General features: G+C 43.6%; 1 protein-coding gene across 2 annotated transcripts; it reads left to right on the top strand.

The window, feature by feature from the left end:
• The first annotated feature begins 656 nt into the window (after window positions 1-656).
• slc41a1 (solute carrier family 41 member 1) lies at window positions 657-24476 on the top strand. 2 transcript variants are annotated; one of them, XM_046384860.1, is made up of 11 exons: window positions 657-894; window positions 2463-3582; window positions 9648-9755; window positions 14261-14332; window positions 15568-15712; window positions 16249-16395; window positions 18020-18167; window positions 18348-18427; window positions 18586-18720; window positions 18923-19099; window positions 19145-19730. In XM_046384860.1, the coding sequence occupies exons 2-11, from the start codon at window positions 3097-3099 to the stop codon at window positions 19195-19197; spliced, it is 1551 nt and encodes a 516-aa protein (XP_046240816.1). In that variant the 5' UTR covers window positions 657-894; window positions 2463-3096; the 3' UTR covers window positions 19198-19730. The 2 variants fall into 2 exon arrangements, with proteins under 2 accessions (XP_046240816.1, XP_046240815.1); XM_046384859.1 differs by lacking the exon at window positions 19145-19730 and adding an exon at window positions 20218-24476 and having other exon boundaries at window positions 666-894; window positions 18923-19071.
• The last annotated feature ends 354 nt before the right edge of the window (window positions 24477-24830 follow it).

The raw sequence follows: 24830 nt of genomic DNA, 5'->3' as shown, positions 1-24830 counted from the left end.
GACTTGCCCCCCACCCCCCACCCCATAGTTACGGCCTTGCTGTAAACCCACAGAGACACAAAAGAGTCCTCAGAGGATTAGAGGAATTAAAATAACATGAAAACAACAAAAAAAAGTAAAATTGTTTTGTATGTGTTTATCTCTTTAATGATTGAATATATTTTTATAGCTAAATTCCATTCAGAATCCCCGTTTCTCTCTTGTGTTTTTAGGACACTTTCAGGTAATCACAAATGTAAGTCATGTAACTCGTGTAAGACTTTATTTGTTCTCCATGTTGGTGGATCAGTGACTAAAACCCACCCCATCTCAGTTAGACTGTACTGGTCTGCGTGTGTACCCATTCATTCAGGAATCGGAGGCTATTGTTAAATAAAAACTTCTATCTCTGGCCCCGGGTAGTAAATTAGTAGGCTTGTGGAAGAGACTGGCACCACACGGGCACAGATTTCCACACACGTGGGGATAGAGGGCAGGACGTGCCTGTGCTGACTGGAGGGGAGGGGGGGTGGGGGGGGTCTGTATCGTTAGCTCGGAGTGTGGAGGGAGGGCCCGCCTTGTGGCTTCCTGGCCCCACGCACCGGACGGGTGTATTATAGATGTGCGTCCAAGCAGCCGGGCGGCGGGGGCCACTGGACGGGTGCAATGTGACGGGGTCGGGAGAGACTGGGACACAGCCTTAACCGCGCGGGGAGGGAGGGTTTAACCATTAACCGCCATTAACCATTAAGGCAGCTGTGCAGAGCCGGTACCGTACATAAGGCGTGCGCACCGGCTTCCACGCCTCAGCCTGAGCGCGTTACCAAGAGGTGGACGATACATCCAGCCAGCCGCTGTTACTGATCATCACTCCGGGTTGTGCGCTTCTCCTCTCCGGACCGCTGACACTTAAAGGTAACCACCGCCGTGCAGCTTTTTTATTGTGACTACCTGCTGGATTTTAGCTGCTGTTTCATAAGAGAGCCGGCTGTGAGAGTCATGTAACAGCCTTTTTTATCCAACGGAATGTGGCACTTGGCGACTCAAACTGCAGAGCCCCTGCTTCTGCTCTAGGTGTGTATGTGAGGCGATGGTGAGGAATGGAAAATTGTGGTGCATTTGCTTTCATTTTCAGAAGTTAAAATACTCGTGGTGATAGTGGCGGCGGTGGCGTGAACCCCAGCCGGGTGTTGGAACAGAAAGCCCCCCTGCCCTTGTTTAAATGAGCAGTAGAATAGAAAAGGAGGGCTAGTCTATTCAGTCCTGACCAGGGGAGCACTAATTTACGCCTTTGCCATGTTGGGTTCGGGTGGTATTGGTCCTGACTACTAAGCAGAGGATTGTTTCAGCGGGGAAAGCCAAAGTCTGTGTGCGGATGTCGCAAACATGCGAGGCGGAGGAGAGCTGCGTCAAAGCAGCAACAATTAGACAGCAAGCGCGTAGATTGGCCTGCAAAATAAAAGCACGCTGCTATTTAGTCGTGTAACAAACGTGGGCTCGTGCTGTGTGTTGTCAGGTAAGGTGCATGGAGAATTTAACACAGTATGACTGAACTGAGTTTAAATTTGATCGTGTAGCTGAGTCATTGCTCCCTTCATTACCAAAATGTGTTAGTATAAGATCAGGAGGTTTTGGTGGTGAACTGCTGTGTTTATTCAAATAGCTCATGAATGAAAACAAGGAGAGACATCTGCTGGACTCACCGCAAATCTTTCCGGGACCGTAAAATGATATTTTCCCACACCTGCTTCATTTGACAGTTCTGCTGATTAATTCCAATGCTGGTTAAAACGGAAAGAACCGTTTGGGTTTTATCCTTGTCACTTTGTATTTGAGAGTAAAGTTTTCCTCCACACGGAAGACGACGCGTGCTGTGCCGTCGCGTTAGTGCGGAGGGCGTTTACTTTGAAAGGCGTGACAGGGACGTTGTCTTCGCTTCGGGGTCGCTTTGACGCGTGTGATACTGCGTTTCCAGAGGATGTACGCAGCACCTAGAATATTTTTAGCCGCAGGGAGGAAATTTGGCGCTGGATGAAACGGTTTTTAAACTCACTGTTCGTCTCTCCTCACTTCTATCATTATGTCAGTGGAGATTTAAGTGTTTTTGCTTTGCTGTAATAGTCTTTTATGACTTTACGCAAAAAAATCAAGTATTTTCTGCAAAAGATGGAAGCTTGAACTTTGTCATAATTTTTAGCCCTGAAACGCTGCTGCCTGCTTGTTAGTTAGAGCTGAATGAAATGTAACTAATTTAGTTGTTTTCGTACTATTTCTTAGTAGCCTGGGTCCAGATTTTCCAATCCACCCACTCAGTTGACACTTCTGTCTGATATCAGAAGTTTTTACGTATGGATGCTATAATCAGAATTGCACTGTCAGGAAACTGTGTTGGTCTACTAGCGACTCATATTTGGAAATAAACCCTGCATGGGGCTGGAGTTTGTTTATTTTTATTAATAATCAATCACTTTTCTTTTTCCCAGGTGACTTTCCACACTGATGGGAGGGTACTTCTCTGCAGCTGGTAATTCAATCCTCATACTGCAGACCTTTAAATATCTCCCTTGAAAACCAGCCAGCAGCCACGTGGTGTAAGGTGAGACATTTCCAACCCAGCACACCAACCAGTGAGCCTGACCAGTCCGTGCTGCGATCTGCCCACTTCAGACCTCTGATTTTATTTTCTCTTTAGCTCACACAGAACTTTGAAGTGACTGCAGGGGATTTCTGTGGTGAGTCCCCAAGCCTCTTGTTTTCTCTTCTCTTCTGTTTTGAACCAGCATGCTTTCTTCTTTTTTTTGCTGGCCTACCCTGAGCACCTTGCAGTGAATGGAGAACATACTGGTTCTGCTCCCGAAGCACCGACAGGAACACGGGCTCTGCAGACACACGGCTGCATGTGCCTTGCTGCAAGTTCTTTCCTACAGAGCAGTTTTCTCCTGGTCTTTAATACCGACCCCCACTCCCTGCAAGCCTCTTTAATGGGATAAATCAATTGGACTGATCAGGTTCAAAACCAGATCAGGTGGCCCGTTCCATTCTTACTTCCCCAAAACTGTTAGGCCAAGGCAACCTGACCTTTTCTTGTCAAGCCCATTGTCTTCCAAAGGCTTCCGCATGGTACTTTGGTCGAAAGAACAAGATAAAGTCCCCGACATCGACATGTCCTCCGGGGCCATTGAGATGAAGAAAGAGGGAGGCCCACTGACTCCGGACTTCCTCAACTCCAACTGCTCCGTCCACCCAGTGATCCTCACCAAGGGCCCCGAGGAGGTGAGCCCGGGGACAGGGGGTGAGTTTGAGCTCACAGAGGTGACATCTTTCACGGAGAGGCCCAGTGAGACCGGGGAGGATGAAGAGAGGTCGGAGATTGTGGTGGCAATGGACTGCCGGGCCAATGCCAAAGGTCAGCGGGAGGAGGACGCTCTCCTGGAAAACGCAAGCCAGAGCAACGAGAGCGACGACACCAGCACCGACCAGAGCCCAGAACCACCTGCTCCCCTTAAAGAGACCTCCTTCTCCATTGGCCTGCAGGTGGTGTTTCCCTTCCTGCTGGCCGGGTTCGGGACAGTGGCGGCAGGAATGGTGCTAGACATTGTCCAGGTGAGTGACACAGTGCATGTATTTGTGAAACGTGTGGTTATTTGCACGTGTTCAACGCACCAAATGGGGTTTTGCTCCTGTAAAAGCCTAAAGAACATGTGTTTAAACACTATTAGAAAGTTTAATGTTTTGCATACTTTGGAAGACAGTGGCATATGGGCAACAAACCAAATCTGGAGAACAGTTTCGCAGACTACACATTAAAGCATTTTGTTACAATCCCTTGTGTGAAGTGTGAAACAGGAACTCATTTGAACACCCGTTACATTTCACGTAATGTTTCTGAACCAGTGCTCCAGACAGCCTGTGTGTTTGGAGTCACACTGTGGGATGGGCTTTCCCTTGGAGCATTTGAATGAACTGGCTTAGCATGCTCTGTTAGCCTTGGCATGTGTCATTGTACTGCTGGCCTGCCTGATAGCATGCCTTGGAGGATGGGCGTACGGGGCAGTGGTGACACTCCATGGGGGTGATTACATAACTTTTTACTCCTCTAAGGCCTGCAGCTTGTCCCCAGGGCTTGCACATACTGGTAAACCCTGTGCCTTCTAATGACTTGTCCATACCATTCTACTTGAAATCTGGCATACTTCTCCAGTAGATACTAGAATAGAAGGTGTTTATTTTAGTACAGTGTGTAGCCAGTGAAGCGCTGGTTCAACCCTGCCTCCTGAAAAAGAAAAAAGATGTAACTCCATTTATAATTACTCTTCTTCCTTGTTTTCTTGTGGACTCAGTGGAGTTGCTGTCTATATGTGCAGTGCAGAAATGCAGGCCAAAGTCATGACCTGCTGACAGGTCATATACTCCTTTAAAGTCAGCTTGTGATGCAGCTAAAGCTGGGGCTGTCATGCTGCCAGGAGAGCAGTCCGAGCACATTGTGTACACGCATACTGATGCCAACATGGTGCACTTCAGGAGCTCGACACGGAGGGGGGGTGGTGGTGGTAGAAGAGGCAGGGGAGTGAGTACACTTTCTCCGAGCACCTGAAATGGCAGCGCACTTCAGTCAGGCTAGAGTCGGACTGAAAACAAAAAACACAGACGGTGCGAAAGCCTCCATTACCGTGTGGTTAGGTATCCTCTCTAAACCAGGAATGCAGAAGTCTGAGGTCAAAAAGTTTTCATGCTGCCTCAACTTAGGCACCATGCTGCTGTGGTTTCTCCAGTTTCCAAAACACTCAGCGCACCATTCCTTTAGAGGTGAGGCTGGGAGAGAGGACACATAGAAGGAGAAGGTACAGGGCCTTAGCTCTCCCTTCTAGTCAGTTTCCTGTGTCTGCGTCAAACCTCGAAAAAATGCTTACAGTGAAATGTGAGGTGATGCTTGACTGTCACTGTTAAACAACTGTACCAGTGAGTTTGACTGAGCACCTAGCAGGTTGTCTCACAGCCTAATTCCCCGTCCATGACACCGTGAAATGCTAGCTCAGCTAATCCCTCCTGTCCTTGTAGCAAGGTAATTGTCTGACTCTTTCTCAGTCTCTCTCCAGTCTGGGCAGCCTGCAACAACCCTTTCTGAAATTAAGCTTGAAAACTGTAACGTGCGGGTGCTTTTAGTTGATCTGACTAAAAATGTTTCTCAAATATTATTCGGTTTCAATTCAATGTTACCAGCCCCCACATTGGAGAAACCACTCAGAGTGAGCTAAATTTTAATCAGCATTTAGGTTGTGTTCTTATTTAAACCAGTGCTAGGTGATATAGGATATTTTTCTTTCTTCCTGGTCATTTGTAAGTTGTGGAATGTAAAGAAGTAAAGCTGACTTTGGAAATGACACACTTAAAGTTGTGGAGTAGACTAAACTAAATAAGATGAAATGCGTCTGACTGGCCTGAGTTTAGAAGTTGCGGCTTGACATGGCTTTTTGCGACACTCTCTATAAGGCTTCTTTGAAATGTGACCTCTTTAATGTTGCTTACTTTGACTATGTACAGCACACACGCACACACATACGCAGAGCTTATGGCCTCATTCCCACTCGAGGTTGGCCCAGAAAGGACTGTTCAGGCTGGTATAGAGCCGTGAGACGTCTGCATAGTTTTGCTTAGTGACTTGGCAGCAAAGTGACCTGAAACCGTCAGTCTCTCAGAGCCAAGGCCAGAAGCATAGGGCTCTGAGGGTGAACAGCTCACTTGAACTAAAGGTTACACATGGTTTGTAAAGGTCATTTGGCGGTAATGTGTCAAAGACAAAATGGATAATTTGCGATGAGTGACACAGTTTCATATTCTAAAACCCGCACTTTCTTCCTCTGGGCAGTCGAACTACAAGCCCAGAATTCAGGAAAAAACCTGTTAGTGCAGTAAATTGCCATTCTCGTCTCTGTGTGTGTATGTCTGCCTCAGCGTCTAGCCATCTGTCCTGTCCTGTGGTGTCTGGAGACGTATGCAGCAAAATAAAGCAAAGAAGTGGGACAGCCTCAAAAACAAACAGTCTAAAAATACAGGCACCAGTAAACAGGAAATGGTAGTCAACACAATGGTTTGACACTGGCCAAGCTCTCGCTGCCCACCAGACACCATTTTGGTCCAACCACATCCACTTGCCTGGTTTTCAGTCTGTGAAACCCTCAAACTGAATCATCATTCCAGCAGCTGGCTTCCAAACCCCGGTCACTGGACAAAGTTGATGCTCAAATGTGTGCGTCATTAAAATTCCATTCCTTCCAGGATTGGTTTGAATGAAGATAACAAAAAATAAAAATAAATATTACATAAGGTCCCAAACCAAGTGTAAACTTTCAATGGTGCCCCACTGTTTGCACTTCCTATACTGCAGTGATCGACTGCTTGTTTTGAGACAAGACAAAGCCAAAGATGTTTAGTCCTGAAAATCATTAACAACATACCTTTTCACAGCTATAGACACCTGACAAAGTCCCTGGCTGGTGCTTGGTTAGGATCTGAGTGATAGAGATTGAAGGGATTAGTAGGTTAAAATGCTTGTGTGTTTCCCTGGTTAATCTGTCACTGTGTCCAGGATCCTCAGGAATCCTTGTTCTGGGTTGCTTATTTGCACTCCCTTCGGTCAGATAGTTCAGGCTTTATCCACTTTCATCTGGTCTTTGGACACCAAGAGTCTATGTCTTTCATGACAACAATGTGTCTGAAAACCCTTTAGCATCTGTGGCACACAACGAAACAACCCAATGTATACTTAATGTAAACGATAGCAGATCCTCATCTTCCAGGTTTAACTCCAGTATGCCTAATGATTTTGGCCACAGATGTGTTAATTTTACCTTGGTGTCATCTGTTTGCACATGCGGCTGGACACAAACCGTACCGTCGATGCTTCAGTACAGACAATGTGATAATGCCAGAGTGTCATTGACACTGCATGCCATCAGGTTCAACTTCCCACTCAGTACAGCAAGTACAGTGATCACAAATAAAATGGGGCCATGTTACTCAACTGGGCAACTTGACCCTTTTGGGGCTTACATACCAGAGCTCCTATAGGTCTGTACACAGAGGTACTGGGGTTGTCCAGTAGAGTTCCTAGAACCAAGGAGGTGGCCATGAGGAGGGAGGGCTTGTTTGGCTCAGAGCCAGTGTTCCATGGAGACAACAACATATATCACCACAGGGGAGGCAAAGAGGGAGATAGTTGAGTTAGACAGAAGTAGAGAGAGAGAGAGAGAGAGAGGGAAAAAGCTTGAAAACATGCGGCTGTGAAAGAAGAGAGGAGTGCTCACAGAGGTGCTCACAAGGCTGCTGGGTTGGCAGAAGGCAGTGAGCCAAGCTAAGGGACTGGCTGTTGGAAAGGAGCTCTGTTTGGCTCGATGACAGCAAGGGGACAGACAGAAGGAGTTTAACCCACAGTGGAGTTTTGGTGCCACGCCTTCTGATTCAAGAAAAACCGAACTGTACAACAACCCTTATCAGCTGTGTACATCTGGGTGCACAGTGCGAGCAAAATAGTGAAGCAGAAATGCAAGCTTGTTAGTGTGAGAAATGGGGGGCCAACAGCGCTTGTACGTAGCTCCAATGTCAGCTACTCCTCTGTTTTCCACCCTTGTCTATTTTCTCCTTTCCTCCTTTCTTTCCTGTGTCAGGCTCAGTGAATATCGATTCTGCTCTCGGGCAGACTGGACTGTAATTGCTGGAGGGCCTTTGGGGCTGGCTCCAAAGATAAGCACTTTTACTGGAGATAGATCGATGCCTCAGCCTCAGCGATAGCTTTGTTTCTGGCCACAGTGTACCACATAAACCTGCTATGACTGCATGAACTCTAATGGAGGCACAGAGAAGCACTTCACCACAGTGACAAGCTCAGGGACTCTCAGGGAACCTGCCTCTCAAGGGCTGGCCGGCAGCCAGGGAGGAGGTTATCGAGGGTCGGGCCTAATAACACCAACTATAAATTTCTCTACTAGGAACTTGATGCACAGCTCAGCAGACACGTTCTCTTGCACGTGCTGAACATGATTTGTAATTCTCTCAAGCAAGCCCACCACCTGCCTGAGTCTTCGTTTAGATTTAGCTGGCCTAGCACTTTGCTGACTTCGTTTCACACCGTGTCTTTGGTCCGGGTGATACTGTGTACAACAAAAAGTAGCTTTTTTTGTGCTAAGCTAGGCACCGAGCAGCACGCAGGACACACAGCAAAATTCAATGTTAATTTTCCAGTGTTGAGCAAAAGTGTTAAAATATAGAGTTAAAATCACAACGCTGGGAGTTAGTTAATGGAATCAATTGTGTAAGAGAGTTAGTATCATTGGGTGGTGTTATGGACTCAACTCATACAGTGTTATAACACCATGCCTCTCCTAACGCATCCTCATGGATTTTGCTAAGAAGAAGAGACGCCAACAAAAATAACCCCAAAACACTTCCTAGTCTTAGTTAAAGTTAATTTTTAACTCTAGATAGAGTTTTTTGTAACATAGGATGTGACTTATTATTAACACCTCAGGAAGTGTTAAATTAACTCTGCAAAGATTGGGACAAAATAAACACCAGAATAATGTTAGAACTGACTGTTCTCAGAGTTTAATTAAACTATAAAACTCGCTGTGTGTCAATTACTGTTGAAACACTCTGAGGCTTCAAATGACTTAGTAATATTGTCATGCTTTATTGCCACCACGGTACATGGTTTAATACTGGGTAAAATGTTATCGTGATGCCATCTTGCTAATTCGTTTGAGTTAATTCATTTACCTTTATATTGTGTTCATATTAGCCGAAACCAGTTTTGTAGAGGGGTTGTCACAAAAGCTACGGGAGGAGCAGTTAACTTAACGTTTTTCACAGCCATCAATCAGACATTCTTTATGTTGTTATTTTCTTATGGCTGACTGGACAAAATATGCAGTTCTGTCCCAACTCACCCATTTTTTTCTTTGCTGTTGTTACATGAGTGTAGCAAGGCAGCGAGCTGGCCAGGCAGGAAGATGATGTTCCCATTCTTAAAGCTTTGTTTGATTGTCTCTGAAACAGTCACTCGGTGTCTTGGCACAACACACTACTGGTACAACACTTGTCCTTTGAGTCACTGAACAAATCAAATGTGCTGGCAGCAAAAAACATAGGGTTTAGACACTAAACCCACACTAAAATAATACATGAAATAAATTTGACTTGCTTAAGTAATAGCAAAATGATTCCGGCCCTGCCCCAACCGGTAATTTGTAATGTACCATTGTGATAATAGTGAGATATGAGGGACACTCAGTTCTTTTTGGGTTTGAGCTGCAGTAGATGAAGAGTAAAGGTGAAAGAGGGGAATCACAGGGGAAGACTGGGAGTGAAAAGAGGAAGATAATAAATCATTTCAGCATGAAGTCCCAGTGACCTTGTTCTTGTAAAGGAGAGCAGAGAGCTCATATGATACAGAGTGTAAAGGGTCTGTACGGACAGACTCTCTGATCCATCATGGGGGATCTGGTTTCACCTCTGAATCAATGCTAAAGAACAAGGTCACAGAGACCTTCTACTCCCAACTATATGTAGGTGACATTGTACCATGCCCCTGTAGTTCTGACTTGTCCAGTTTCAGTACAGCAGTGTGTTTATGTTGATGTTGTGTTACTGATATTACATGGTGGTTGTTGCAGCACTGGACGGTGTTTACGGAGGTGTCGGAGGTGTTCATCCTGGTTCCAGCGCTGCTGGGGCTCAAAGGCAACCTGGAGATGACGCTGGCCTCTAGACTTTCCACAGCGGTAAGAAATTTGTTTGTTTGTGTGCATCTGTGTGTTGATGGTATTCATTTTATTCCAGATACTTTCTAGCAATTCGGAAGCACCATATTCACAGTATGCCCTATCAGAGGTGCCATCAGTTGCATCCCATTATTCTATTATAAAAATCATCTTGTCTGTAAAGTAGTCATGTCTTGAGATTTTTGGAGATAATTGTCTGACGCTACAGAGTTGTCTTATGTTAACTTGGAGAATTGTCTCAGTTCATTATGGTTGTGTAAAGTGTTTCCCTCTCAAGATTTACCCAATCTGCCTCATTGTCTGGCATCCCCCGTCAGACTCATGAAAGCTGATTGTTCTGGGAGTCAAAGGTCATATTGCCAAACTCTACCTGGATTTCGGACCAACTGATAGCAACATTCCTGTCTCATTCTTTGTTTTTATCATTTTCACTGACCCTGCCCAGCTTGTTTACCTGAACACACAGCAGGGTTTGCTGTTTATACATGAACTAAATGCATAAAACTTTTCAAACATCCACTGAGTTGCACAATATAATTTTAACAAAATGTATGCTACGCATATTAATTTGAATTATTGACAGTTAACTTTAGTTGCAACTAGTTTTAACTATTAACTAAAGCTGTCAGATAAATATAGTGAAGTGAAAAGTACAATATTTCCTTGTGAACTGTAGGGACATGGAAGCAGAAAGCAGCATGAAAAGGAAATACTCAATTGAAGTACGTTACTTGAGCAAAAGTACTTTCAATAACTGAGTTTCAGGTCTTATAATGGCTTTTGTGTTAAAATTGGCATATGGTACGTAATTATAGCTTGCTACGCTGCTGTCTATCCACATGCACACTTTAGACGGCTAAAATTTGTTTTGCTCATGACTTCAGCGTTGATGCTAAAGGTACATCTATTGTGTGTGGCTTATAGCTGCAATAAGCTCTTGGCTATAATGCCACTCTCTAAGCTAACATTGTTCATTGTATAGCCTGAGGGGTCAGTGCTACAGTATGGAGGCACAGAGAATTAGACCAGTATTTCTCTTAAGCACACCAATCTTCACATTCTTTCCACTGGACTGTGGGAAACATGACGGAGCTGATTAGCATAGTTAGCAGCAGCCCACCCAGCATGGGGAGCTCAGCTCAGTCACACTGCAAAAATAATCTATTTTAACACAACGTTTAGAATTCAAATACTTTTCAAGTCTTGAAAAGACAGAGAATGTAAGTAACTGTAACTGTAAGTTCACGTTTTCCTAGATTTATTTTGTAACATTTCTGCAGTAGGCTTACACGACAAGCTACAACAAAATCCACATTAGCCACCAATTTAAAACTCCTTACAGTATCAACTAGACTATAGTAAGTTGTACAGTTATTATGACCAACATGCGATTATTTGTTCATGAATACAAGCCAACATGGCCTGCCAGTAATACGTAGCTTTAACATGCACTTTATTGTCACCTAGACGACAATGTATGTAGCTCAGATTCAGCTTGTTTTTCACAATATAAGGCAAATCCTTGCTGTTGATGGATCAGTTTTATTTAATCATGTTGTGTCCATATTAATCCAGAGCGTAGGTGTGATTACTGTGTGGTAACATATCTCATATAAATTATGAAACCAGTTTATTTTACGTGGGATTTTTATCACAGTCTTTGTTTGAAGGAAATTCAATTTTAAGATTTATAAGCAGAATGACTTTTAATATTTTTATAATATTTTCTACACTGGTCTCATTTGTCAGTCTGCATAGTTTTTAGTTCAGCATAAAAGGATTCTTACATTCATCATCACAAAGTAGGCCAGAGTCCGGAGCTTGTCCTGAGACATTACTGTTAGGTCTTTGCTGGCTGGCCCCAGCAGGAGCACGTTTCTTTCCACGCCGCCGCTAATTATGAGCAGATTAAGACCACTGTAAGTTTCCTAATGCGCTTATTACTGAAAAAATAATGTAATCCCTCGTACTGGCTGGCTGTTGGAGTTTTCAGTTCACATGACCATTTTCCTTTTTGATTTTTTCTTTCCTTTGGTCTTTTTAACCTCTTTGTCTTTCAACGTTTCTCTAAAATGCAGCTTGTTCTTCTACTTTCTCATCATTGTGTGTCCAACTAAGCAGCTGTTGTCTCGGCTCTGTCTCATCCCATCTCATGTTATTGAGCCTAATTGATTGTAGATCTTTGGATGATGATATTTTGTGGATTACTGGCATTTGGCAGCACCTGCGTTGCAACTGTTTCCGAGTTGCAAAAGAATACGACACTAATAATCAGAGATTACAACCACTACGAAATTAAGTATTAGATGTTTCAACACACAGTCCATTCACAGACTGGGTTTGAGCCTTGTAATAACAGATTTTCACTGTAGTTGAAGTGTAAATGGTATTTGACTGAAAAACGTAGTGGTGCTTCTGAAACGCAGGGTATTTTAGCCTCTCATGCATGTTATGTCATCTATGAATCACTTCCACAGGATTCACCAAGCTCCATCTCCGTGATGATCCAAACACCACTAATCCAGCCACCCACACACACACACACACACACACACACACTAAGCTGAAGATTTGGCATCATCATCATCTCACATCATCACATGACACCAGACTATGTTTCTGCAAATATCTGAGCTTCATCTGTGTGCTGAATCGATTTGCATATTGTTGTTCTAAAAGGAAGTTTTGAGAGTTGCAAAAGCTTTTTCGGATCAAAGTTCTGTCTTAGTATGGGTCTCTTTTCATGTGGAGCTCATTGAATGTTTATTTCCATAATACTTCCAGTGCTATGCACAGATGTTTGGCTTTCTCTTATGTTTTTGTCTCAAAAGGTAACCTATACTATGCAGGATTTTCCTTAAAAAGCACATGAATAGAATCATCAAAATCAATCATCCCTTATTAACCCACTAGAAGTGTGTGACAGGTTTTATGGATTCCAAGCTTATCAAATAGTTGTATACATTTAATAATAATAATTTGATTTAATTATTATTTGTATTTATTTGTTTTGAGAGACAGAATACTCAAAGACAGTATAAAAACAGAGCCAGTTAGTCAGGCCAAACAGAAGCAACACCAGACTGAAGAAGGGTTAAAATGAAATTGAAACAAGGTGACAAAATGCAAAACACAAAACATCAATTTTGTAAACAAATCTAGAAAAAAAATAAAAAAATGTAAAAACCTAAACCTACCAAATAAACCTTGTGAGTAGGGTTTGTGAACGAAAGCATGGCTGGACACATCGATGCACAGGCTCACGCATGGTGGCAAGGAGTATGTGTGTGTGTGTGTATGTGTGTGTGTGTGTGTATGTACGTGTGTGTGTGCGTGGGGGGTGTAATCTAGCTCATACACAAGTTATAATGACGTATGGTCCTGCAAACATAATCGTCATGTCAGTCAGGCTTGCGAGTTTTCCCTGTCATGCTGCCAGATATCTTCGTCAGGAGGGGATGTTGCTAGATTGTGAGACATTTGAGAGAGGAAGAAGAAAAAAACCACACACACACACACACAGAAATAAACTAAAAGTGATAAAAGCCAGTCACTGAGACCGTCTGCACATGGGGGGATGGGGCGTAAATCCGCGGCCCTATAAAGAAAACGTTTGGTGTTCATTTGCTGTAATTTTGCCATTAAAGCTGCTTGAAACAAGCAGATCCGTTTTTGATTTTTATTTATAACTGAACACATAGGATTTATTGACTCAATACCACAATACATCGATTCTAAACAAGATCTTTGTACATCCGTTGGCATACACTGCGAGAATAATTACAGCTGATTATAACAGATGACTATGAGTAATAATAAGTTAGCCAGATATATTGTGAAGAGAAGAGGAAGCTCAGATCACAAAGTGTCCGTCACATTTTACAGAATGACTTCTTGTGACTTAGCTACTGTAATTAATTACGCACAGACAGTTTTAGCGACTTTTGGGATGCAGTTAAGTGGCTTAAATAATCAGGCTAAAGTGCTGTTTAGAGCCTGTTTAGAGCCTCATGCAAACTCCACTTCTTCCTTGTTTGTCTCACTTCTTAAACTGCTTTACTAAACCCAAACATGCAGCGGATGCTATCGGACACGCACTGTTATGTGTTTTGATGTGTCCAGATGTTTCCCTTCCTTCTGCATATGTAAACGTTAGAGGAGAAAAAAAGAAGAGGAGATCCTCTGTTTGAGCCCTGTGGATGAGCATTAGGATCATCGCTCTGGACACACAGTAGGCCACTGTAGCCACAGCCACTTGACACTTGAGACCATCATTGTGTGTGTGTGTGTGTGTGTGTGTGAACGAGGGGAGATGAGATAAGTGGAGTCGGCCGCAGGGTGGGGGATCAGATGAGAGTGTCTTTGTCTTGAGAACTGACGTCTGATTGTTCCAATGGGACCAAGAGGCAACAGCATGTACACTCGCTGTGCACCCCCACACACAGACACACATACACATGATAATGTGTTGACCTTGTGTGCTCTTCTCTCTCTCTCTCTTTCAGGCTAATATTGGTCAGATGGACACAGCCAAGGACATGTGGAAGATGATCATGGGGAACTTGGCCCTCATCCAGGTAAATGGAACACGTCTGTAGAGGACCATAAAGTGAGCAAACCAGATTACAGCGAGGAATCAGTTTAAGACAGGAAATCAGATAATGAATTTGTGTGCCGTTCAGGTTAATGGTCAGATTACTCTGAAACTCAGTTTCCATGTGGTGAAGCAGTAATCAGTTTCATCCTCTACATATCCTTTATCCAGGAGACAGACATCTTTTGTTTTTATTTCCAGTTTAAAGTGTGACTGTGCATTGACTGACTGATGCACAGCTACTAGCCGTGATGTTTACTTTCATTCAGCCACACTTTAAAAACCAGATTACAGTTTCACATGCCCAGGCATTCACATCTCTGTAACAGAAACTTTCCCAAATTTCTCTTTGTCCCTTCAATGAATCCCAGTTTCTGATTTACAGGACCTTCCAGGAACAATCTGGTTTCATAAGTGCACTGTGTGTACAGTAAATACAGCAACTGACCATGACAGGGCACACCATGAACACTTGCGTACTGTACGACGGAAACACGATGACACATGATGACACAAGGCATAAGTTTCCCTAACAGGTGCAGCAGTACCACTTAGGGAGCCACAGAGGTGTCAGCCAAGCATAGCAGGTGGGACTGGGAGTAGCACTGGCAGGGAGCTGCCAGAGATTGCATTAATGACAACATTCCACAAGTGGGAAATTACCTGCATGTAGAGACTGTACATAAACAAGTGCATATTGTTTATGTATATACAAACAAACAACCCCTCTTTCCATCTCTCACTGGCCTGTATATGTTTTCATATATTTTTTATAGATCTATTTTAAACATAAAACAATATCTTATTTCCCAAATCGAGCTTTTCATTTGTCTTCATTTGTCCTGTGAGTCAGTCACCTCTCCTGACGCTCTGCTGTTTGAACTGGCCTTGTGGTTATGTAATATGAAGTGAGTCCATAGTTCCAAGAACTCTTTAAAACCAGTGCTGGCCAGGTGCTGTTGCAACCTCCTGTACAGGGCCACGGTAGACTCCCACCGGATCATAAAGGTACTCCAGTTTGTATTAGAGATTCATCACTGACTCACTTTGGTATTTGGATCGGTTGTCGCACTGTGACGCTTTTTTCATGCCTGTAAGCTTCAGGGGTGTGCAGATTCTGACAGCTGCTTCGACGTAACAAGACCTACATCTGGAGGTCACATGTTAACTGCAATCGCTTCATGAATCATTTTAATGTGTGTGTGCGTGTGTGTTCAGGTCCAGGCCACAGTGGTAGGGTTCCTGGCCTCCATAGCAGCTGTGATCTTCGGCTGGATCCCAGAGGGACACTTCAGGCTGGGCCACGCCGTGCTGCTGTGCGCCTCCAGCGTGGCTACGGCCTTCATCGCCTCGCTGCTGCTAGGTATGAGCAGGATGTGAGGGAGGCAGTGATGCCATGTCTTTTCCAGTGACATTATCCAGCTGCACTGTCAGGTTGTGCTCAGAGCTAAATGCTAACATCAGAATGCTAATGTGAGGGTAATGTTTCTCCAGTCTAACATCAGGGTTTACTGTGTTAGCATTCTGGTTAGCACAAAACACAAAGCAGAACTGAGAACAAGTGAGCACATCGCCAAAAACATGAGAATTCATCCTCTGTGGTTTCATCATTTATTGTGTTTTAATTTTCTGTAATTGTTTTTAAATTTTTACAAATTTTTCTGAAACTACTTCAAATCAGAAAAGAAGATGGAAAGAATCTCAATCCATTTTCCAAGAAAACACTCAGGCTGCGCCCTTAAAGTCAACATGCTGTAGGCCTACTATCAATGTTTTTGCTTCCCACACTTGTTTGAAGTTAACAGCCAATAAGAGCGGAACATAAAGACGCTCAGCTGCATGTGACGGTGGCCACAGATGTCTTCCATGTTGTGACTTCCCTTGTTTAAAACCTGACAGGGCTCATCATGATTGGTGTGATCATCGCATCCAGGAAAGTCGGCATCAACCCTGACAACGTGGCCACGCCGATTGCTGCTAGCCTGGGAGACCTGATCACCCTGTCCCTGCTGGCAGGCGTCTCTACGGGACTGTACAAGGAACTGGGTAATAACCACACACACACACACACACACACACACACACACACACACACATGCTCACCGGTCGCAGATTAAATGTCATATGTTAAAGGTGCCTCTTGGTGCTTACATCAGTGCAAGATATCCCAGTTAATGTGATGCCTTTGGCCTTCACAGATCACTCAACATTTTGCGAAGGGAGGACATTTTTGTAGTTTTGTAGTGTTGTTTTCACTCGTTAGCTAATTGCATCCAGGTCAGTCATTACCGAGCTAGAACAGCAGGAAAAATAAAAACACATTTCTCCAATAAGCTGGTAGCAGTAGGTCCCAAACGAGTCCAAGAGTCCAACATGTTCTCATCCCAGGTGGTCAAATACAGTTTGTCTGCACAGCTCCACTCAAACCTGATCTCCACCCCTCTTGGGATTTTATCTCTCTGTAAACTACATCACGTTGTGTGGTTGCCTGTGTAGCAGTTGTTTGCATTGCACTTGCGTTAAAGCCTGGTGCGTCTTATGCAGATACACGAGGTTACGTTCTGTGTCTGGATGATGAGACACTGAGGGATGTGCTAACACGCTGTTCTTTGACGCCCTGGTAATGAGACTGGGCTCGAGAGACAGAATCATTTCCACAGAGGTACTATTAAAATGGTGGCATCATCAGGGTTGCTAAACAACTTCAAAAGCCTCTAATACCTAAACATGTGTGACATGTGACTCTGGCTATGCGTCTGGCTGCGAGCACGAATTGCGGATGAAAGCCGCCCACGCCTAATCTCGCTGCTTTGTAGGGTGAGAAACCCCACAGCTATTTGACTCTATAGTTAGCTCTGTGATCGTGTCTTCACCGCTGACAAACCGACTGCATAAACAGTCAAACATTGACACACGCAGGACGATTAACCCGCCCTCACCAGAGTGTGGAGTAATATAAGAACTCCTCCCGTCGTCTGAGAGTCTTTACACTTTAAACGGCTATATTGAGCTTGTTTTCTGGGTTATTTTGGCTCAAACACACAAAAACACAGCTGGTGTCTGGGCCTTGTGTGTGTAGGTGTTCTGTCTATATAAATGTTGTTTTTGTGGTGGATGTGTCCTGTAGTGTCAGTTTAGTAGCAACACTGCCTCCTAGTGACAACACCTGAGACTTATTTTCATTTTAAATATGCTTGTAGTCCTCACAGGCTCAGTGTATGTAATGTAATGTATGCCATTTGGAGCACAGTTACAGAAACTATGACTTTGTTCTTTCTTTGAAGGTTCCATTTCTATTAAGTCTGAGGTGCTTTTAATGACAGTTGTAACATTTATTAGGTTAATTGGTGGGACATTCATATTTTTTCTCTGCACTAGTGAGAACAAATATGAATGGGTGCTCAAAGTAAACCTGATTGGATTTGACAGGAACTGTTTGGCTCTGCAACAATAATCCTTGAAATGGCCTTTTCTGTTCTCACACCATGTTTCCACTTAGAGCTAGTGATTATTCTTTACACACATTTCGGGTAACACTACACTGTAGTATTATTAACGATATAACAAGACAGTAAGACCCTGCCTAAAGAATTCATCTGCAGATTTCTTTGTCAAACGTCCATCAGCGCGTCCTCGGTGTGTAAACTCACCTTCTCTTCTCACCGTGCAGAGTTCAATGACTACGCCAACCCGTTGGTGTGTGCGGTGTTCGTGGCGTTGTGCCCCATATGGGTGCTGATAGCCAGGAAGATCCCCTCCACCAGAGAGCTCCTCTACTCCGGCTGGGAGCCAGTCATCATCGCCATGGCCATCAGCAGGTACAGCACACACTGAGCGACTCAAGGATTTCATCTATTGACACAATTATTTTTGAGTTATTAGCTTTTGCATTTATGTTAATAGATTTCTTTTTCCACTCTCATTTTCTCTGTAATGATGACAAGTTGTGCAGTGACAAACAACATTAGTTCAGTTAACCCCTCTCGTCTGTCGTTTAGTGTTGGTGGCTTGATCCTCGACAAGACTGTCACTAACCCGAACTTCGCCGGCATGGCTGTCTTCACCCCGGTCATCAACGGTGAGGAGACATAAAACCTAAGACACAGATGAGTGAATGAGGAGCAGATAAATGAAAGTCACTTCAGTTCACGCACGTATTGACATCTGTTTTTTATCTGAGCTTCATCACTTTAATACTGAGCTTTGTTTTGTTCTGTTTGTGTGTGCTTGTATCAGGAGTGGGAGGTAACCTGGTCGCGGTTCAGGCCAGCCGAATCTCCACCTATCTGCACATGAACGGTCTACCCATGGGGGACCCCAACCCCACCCCCAGGAAGTGCCCCACGCCCTGCACCTCCTTCTTCGGCTCCTGTAGGTTGACGGGCGGCCGTGGAAAGTTCCACTGTTTCTCTCTTGGTTTTATCTCATGAAAACAGATCTTTCCGTGACGGCTTGTCATCGGGATTTGTTAGAGGTTCACCCTCGTCCTGCGTTTTGACTTTTAGTTCCAGTGTCCGTCCTAAAAGAGCGCAGCCTTTGACTGGTTTGAAAGCAGCTTCTCTTTCTCTCCCAGCTGTGAACTCTCGCTCGGCCCGTGTGCTCTTCCTCCTGGTTGCCCCGGGTCACCTCGTCTTCCTCTACACCATCAACTCCCTGAGGGGCGGGCACACCACCCTGACGCCCATCTTCATTACCTTTTACCTTGCTGCTGCACTACTACAGGTACTCTCAAGCACACACACACAAAACAGTGTTTGTACTTTACCTGCAGCTGAGCAGCACCAAATACCTGGAGAAGTAAAACTGGATACAGTGCATGTACAGTATCCACATGCAATTGTTTCATAACTTGCAGATTAAATGAGGCACACGCGTCTCCAAACAGCCTGAGTCAAACCAATTCAAGAGCACATTTTCTGTGCTGCCGTTGGAGCTGTGGTGAACAGTAAACTAAACCTAAACTCAACTGCTGAGAGGCAAATAGCTCTTCAGCAATAATGATGAAATACTTTATAATTAACAATTACAAATTAGTGGTGATTATGAATTAATAACAATAGTGAACATTTTCTCTAATACATGCAAGTATATTGTTGCACTAGGGAGCTAACTATTTTAATTTTGCCTGTTCATATTCATTATCAATAGTAATTTATTCATAAAGTCTTTTTCAAGTTTTTGCAAGTGAAGTTTATGACAGATTACAAAGCAGAAAGCATATGAAAACAAGAAAACTGATAAAACGTTAATACTGGAGTCATCCAGGGTGCACATGTAAAAAGAAAAAACATTTTGTGATGATCAGATGCTTTATGAATATGTACTATTCAAAATGTCCTGCTACCAAACACCTCATAAACATCCAGTAGATGACACAAAATAAAAACCGTGTGATCTTGTGTCATAGGCTGCAGTGAATGTTCACTGGATTCTCTAAAATACTGACCCACAATCTGCAGCCATGTTTGTGTAATGTGCACTGGATTCACCAACCAAAAAAAAAAAAAAACTACTTACAACCGTGATGACCTTACAACCCAAAAAAGTTGTGATGCTGCCTAAAAGCTAAATAGAACAGAACGTGATAATTTGAAAATGTTTTTGCCTTATGCTCAGTGTCTAAGCACTGCTGAGACATCTCACAGATCTTGTAGGTTTTATGGGAATTGGCTGAATATCCATTCACTGATGTCGCTGCAAGATTGCGAATTCTAGTCAGAATCGTAGGATTGATGCCCTCCACCAGGCAGTAAACCACTGAACTACGTTCAGAAGCAGGTTAGCCCAGTAGTCAGTCTTCCTGTAGTCGCTTTTTGAGAAGAAAGTGTCTGCAAATAAAAACAAAAGCCTCTGCTTCGTCTTCCTCAGGTGATGATCCTGCTCTACATGGCAGACTGGATGGTTCACTGGATGTGGGGCCGAGGCATGGACCCCGACAACTTCTCCATCCCATACCTGACCGCTCTGGGTGACCTGCTGGGGACCGGCTTCCTCGCCCTCTGCTTCCACATGCGCTTTTTCATCGGAGATAAAGACACTGACTTGGGCAACTGAATGCTTGAATTGGCACACACATTCACAGACAAACACACCAAACACGAAAAAACAAATCACATTCTGTACGCTTGCACCAACGGACTGAACATTATCACCGTATGCCTGAACATAAAGTGGACGTCGTCTACAATAAAAGGGCTAATCTCCTGTAGGGCTCCGACAGATGGCGTCGTGCACTTGTAGAGCAGTTACGTTTCATCTTCAGGACATCAGGACACTGACGCACCACAGCAGGAACGCAAGAATCCGGACAGTATCTGCGTTTCACCTTTAGAAACCACTGAATCACACATATCTGCACCTCCTCTGCACCATGATTGTTGGCAAATAATGACATGGTATGATATGAATGATATGAATCGATATCATGCGCAGGACCAGTCCTCATTATTTTCAATGGGGACGTTGGCCCTCCGGTTTGTAAGGATCAAATTCAAACACTTGAAACCAAGACAACAACAACCAACGGCAAAAAACCAACAGCAAAAGATAAAAGTATGTATGTACTACTATTTGCACATATATATATATATATATGTGCGTGTTATGTATATATATATATATGTTCAAACAAGCTGAGAATGCTTAATCACCAAGTGCTACGTCATGAACACAATGAATCTTATGTCAAATACAAATTTAAAGTGTGTCATTTCTGATTTAGTGCAGAGGGCCAGCTGTTCTCTCTGTTTTGGCCTTGGGAACATAGTGGGGGAGTTTTGGACGACAAACATAACAAACCAGATCCCTTTTGGTGTTGCTCTCATCGATGGATGGCTTAATTTGAACAGAATTTCAACAGGAGCAGGACTGTAATTCCTCTGCTTACTTCCCCTCAGTTCTGTGTTCGAGATTTCGTCACATCAGCTCTGAGGTCAGACCACAGTCCAGCAAACACTTCAGTCAGCCACTACCGGAGCGGATCTTCCCTTTTATTTTCTTGGCGTCTAATTAACGTCTGTTTAAATTTTTCATTTAGTGGGAATTGTGTGTTCATTCACACAATATTAGCCCATCTTATTCCATGGAGTTTACACTACTTTCTGGGCCAAATCTACTTAAAAACTGCCATCGTGCGATACCCTGAGGGAAATTCTTCTTTGTTTGAGTAAATACGCAGAAACAGTGGGAAACAGTATGTGGGACAATGGCAGCACAGATGTCAGTTAAGAATGTGTCCAAGCACCTGACTCACAAAAACACACACTTCACTGTTTGCTGCAGCTCACAGTGGGGGGAGTTTAGAGAGGTCTGATTTTACAGCGAGCCTTTCCAGGTGAGAATCGCACCAGCCCCCCCCCTCACCCACCCATCTGAAACCATCTGCCAACTCTCTACTGGAGCAGGCTAGTTGTTGTTGTTGCTGTGTTACCTGAGTCAGACTTACAGTAAGTGACAAGAGGCTCAACATGCTGCAGTGCACTGGGGACAACCTGCAGCGCTCATCCGACTGAACGGCGTTGTGGCACAGAGTGTGAAAGTGCGTTAAGTTGCTTTAGCCAGGATGTGCTCGGTTTCAGCTGGCGCAGTCTGACGTCAGATAAAGGTACTGATTACTGGTGTTTTGTAAGGATGTTTGATATCTGTAGCTCTTTCATTTGACAATTTTAACTGTTGGAGTCCTACATCAATTAAAGACAGACTAATGAAGTCATGTCACATCGGCTGCAGGAAGTCGTGGCAAACTTTTCCAGTATTTAACTGTAGGTATTTGGTTTTTATTTATTCTCCAGAAGATTAACTTAGTTCTTAGAGCTGATCAGGGGTCCAGTCTCAAAACAGAGACAGTCTCGGTCATACCAGCGTATAGAACATTTAATTTAAATCTAAACACTTCATTTGTGCCGCCTCTGTCAGCGTATGAACAGCTTACAGAAAAGGAACGATTTGCAGACAGTTGAAGTTGATGGCAGAAATCCATCTTTTAAATGAGCTGTATTGCCTTTAGTTCTCAAAGCTAGCAAGCTGGCTGTCAGGTAGGAAGTGTTGTTAGTTTGGAGAACTTGAATCCCCCTCCAGTAACTCTTTACTGAGTGAAATGATGTACAATCTTGAGAAACAAAATGCAGAGGGGAGCAGAAAGGCACAGTACCTCGAAGGTTGTTGTGAATGGGCACTGAGGAAGATGTCAGTATAGTTATTTTTTCCAGTTTCTGTGGAGATGTTTAGAGTTAAATTCTGGCACAACATGTTTTATTCCCCACTTGTCACACATTAAGGTGATAGAATAACTAATAATAATCTCTCTGGGAGGGGAGACCTTTTGAAAATGTTAAATCAAAGGGCAAAATTGTACTCACGTGTCAGTTTTCAACTTTAGTGTGTACACACACACACACACATACACAAGCTGTCTGCCAGACTTTGAGAATCAGCTGACCTGAGCTGACTCTTATTTTGAAGGCTCACAGGTGAGGAGGAGGAGGAGAATGCAAAAGGAAGCCACTAGCCATTTGAACAGACTGTACCAAGTACAGACGTTGGCCCAGAAGTAAAGCCCAGCGTCTTAGGAGAAACTTTCATGTGATACTCGACTTATCCCACGTTTATCACACTTCTGTGCTGTTTCCAAGGGGCCAGCAGAATGCATGTGCAGGGCACATAGTGTGAATGTGCAAAACTTGATTATTTTATCTTTTTCTTCCTGACTGAATGTGTTGATTAAAATTGTGATTTTTTTCTATTCCTTTCTGTAATCTTTTTAACTCTTCAAGAATATTGTTTTGTGTCATGAACTTTCATCAAACAAACAAACAAACAAACAACCACTGTAAAGATGAAGAAACTTCTCCACGCCACACAGTACTGTAATATGCAAAACAGACAGCAGGTGGCACCGCAGGGATTGTGTTAACTGTTCACCGTCTCAGTTCATCTCTCTGTGTCCTCTGGATTTAAACCCACACGTTTATCCGCAGTGATTTATTGTGTCTTCTTTTCTACAGTGTTTGACTTGTTGTAAAAGTTGCATCCTTCCATCTGTTCACTTTCAGACTGTATCCTCCACTCTCTTTACTGAGCAGGTTCCGGCGTTCTGCCTCTGTGTCAATGGAAAGTTGTGAATACTTCTATAAGGGGGCAAGTAATGCTTTGTCTATTTATTTTTAGAAACACACAAAGCAAATTGTACATATGATATTTATTCTATATATAAGGTTGTTTATTTTGTCATTTCATTTTGGCTCCGTTTCGTTGTCACCATGTTGATGTCATTTCTTCCTCTTTTATGCTTTTTTTTTTTCTTTGCAAAAGGCCAGTAGAGCTTTTTGGTGCATGCCGCGATAGTGGAGCGGCGAGCAGTGCCTAATGCCCGTCTTTACACACCTCACACATATGCGCACACACCCTGTCTCACGCAGGGAGAGCATACTTATAAGACATAGAATGGCCTTAACCTGTCAGAGCCAAGCTCAAGTCAGAGTAACCAATCAGGAGCAAGGTTTGCCACAGAGTAGCGTCTCTTTAATTAGCTTTGATTAATAAAAGATCTACAGTAAGTTGATTGTAATGTGTAATATGATAATGACTTTATATGATGCAGCAGTGCAGAGGGGGGCTGGTGGCATCGGTCACAAGCTTTTGGTCACATGATTGTGCAAAAATTAGGACTTGGAGGTGGGAAAACCTCAAGGCCGGTTGTATCGGGCATCTGAAAAGTCTGGAGTCAAGTAAGAGCTGAATCTGAACCAGGAAAGCAGAAAAAAACAACGTGACAAAATGCACAATGTTACTTGATTCCAGTGTGTAAAACAGCCGGCCTTCAAAACCCTTCACCAGTCTGCTGCCTTGTTAACCTCAGTGCTTCAAAGCGTTGAGCTCCTGGACTCACAGGAAACCACACTGATCCTCAGGCTGCCAGCGTCCACATCAAGATCAAGCCTTTGACTCAAACTTCCGCCTGTCCCAGTCAGCCCCGCCACCTCTGAGAAACTGATGCAAAAACATGCAGTCTTACAAGGGACTGAGATCTTTTGAATTTCTGTTAGTCCCTCCGTGAGTCTGGAGGAAGGTTTTCTCCCTGCAGGACTTTGTAAATTGCTGGAAATAAAGGACTATATTATTTCATACCATTCCTCATCTATGTGATGGTTTCTGTTTTTCAGCTTTTAACTGTAAATGTGTCAGTGAGCTAACAGGATCAGGCCGGTCTGCTCATCTGTTCTCGGTTTGTGTTGTTGTCTCTTAGCTGTAGCCTGGCCCCAGTTTCCACTCATCCCTTTTTAATCAGAACATTTTATAACAGCAAAATGAATGAAACCTTAAACTTTACTTTGCGTCTACAGCTGAGCATTCCTCACAGCTACACGTTTTCAGCCCTTGGCATAAGGTTAATAATATGTTAAAAGTTCTGCAGTGCGCTTGACACATTACTGAATCACGGCATTTCATTTCATTCTTTAAAATTAAAATTAATTGCAATGATA

Source organism: Scatophagus argus, chromosome 3 (assembly GCF_020382885.2).
Source record: "Scatophagus argus isolate fScaArg1 chromosome 3, fScaArg1.pri, whole genome shotgun sequence".
Classification (NCBI taxonomy): Eukaryota; Metazoa; Chordata; class Actinopteri; family Scatophagidae; genus Scatophagus; species Scatophagus argus.
This window is presented reverse-complemented; position numbering and strand designations above follow the sequence as displayed.

What these genes read in the sequence shown, in the direction of transcription:
- slc41a1 (XM_046384859.1), top strand. Translation starts at nt 3,097, where the DNA reads ATGGTACTTTGGTCGAAAGAACAAGATAAAGTCCCCGACATCGACATG. An exon ending in CATCGCCTCGCTGCTGCTAG is followed by an intron (nt 15,713 to 16,248) that starts GTATGAGCAGGA and finishes AAAACCTGACAG; the next exon opens with GGCTCATCATGATTGGTGTG. An exon ending in ATCGCCATGGCCATCAGCAG is followed by an intron (nt 18,168 to 18,347) that starts GTACAGCACACA and finishes TCTGTCGTTTAG; the next exon opens with TGTTGGTGGCTTGATCCTCG.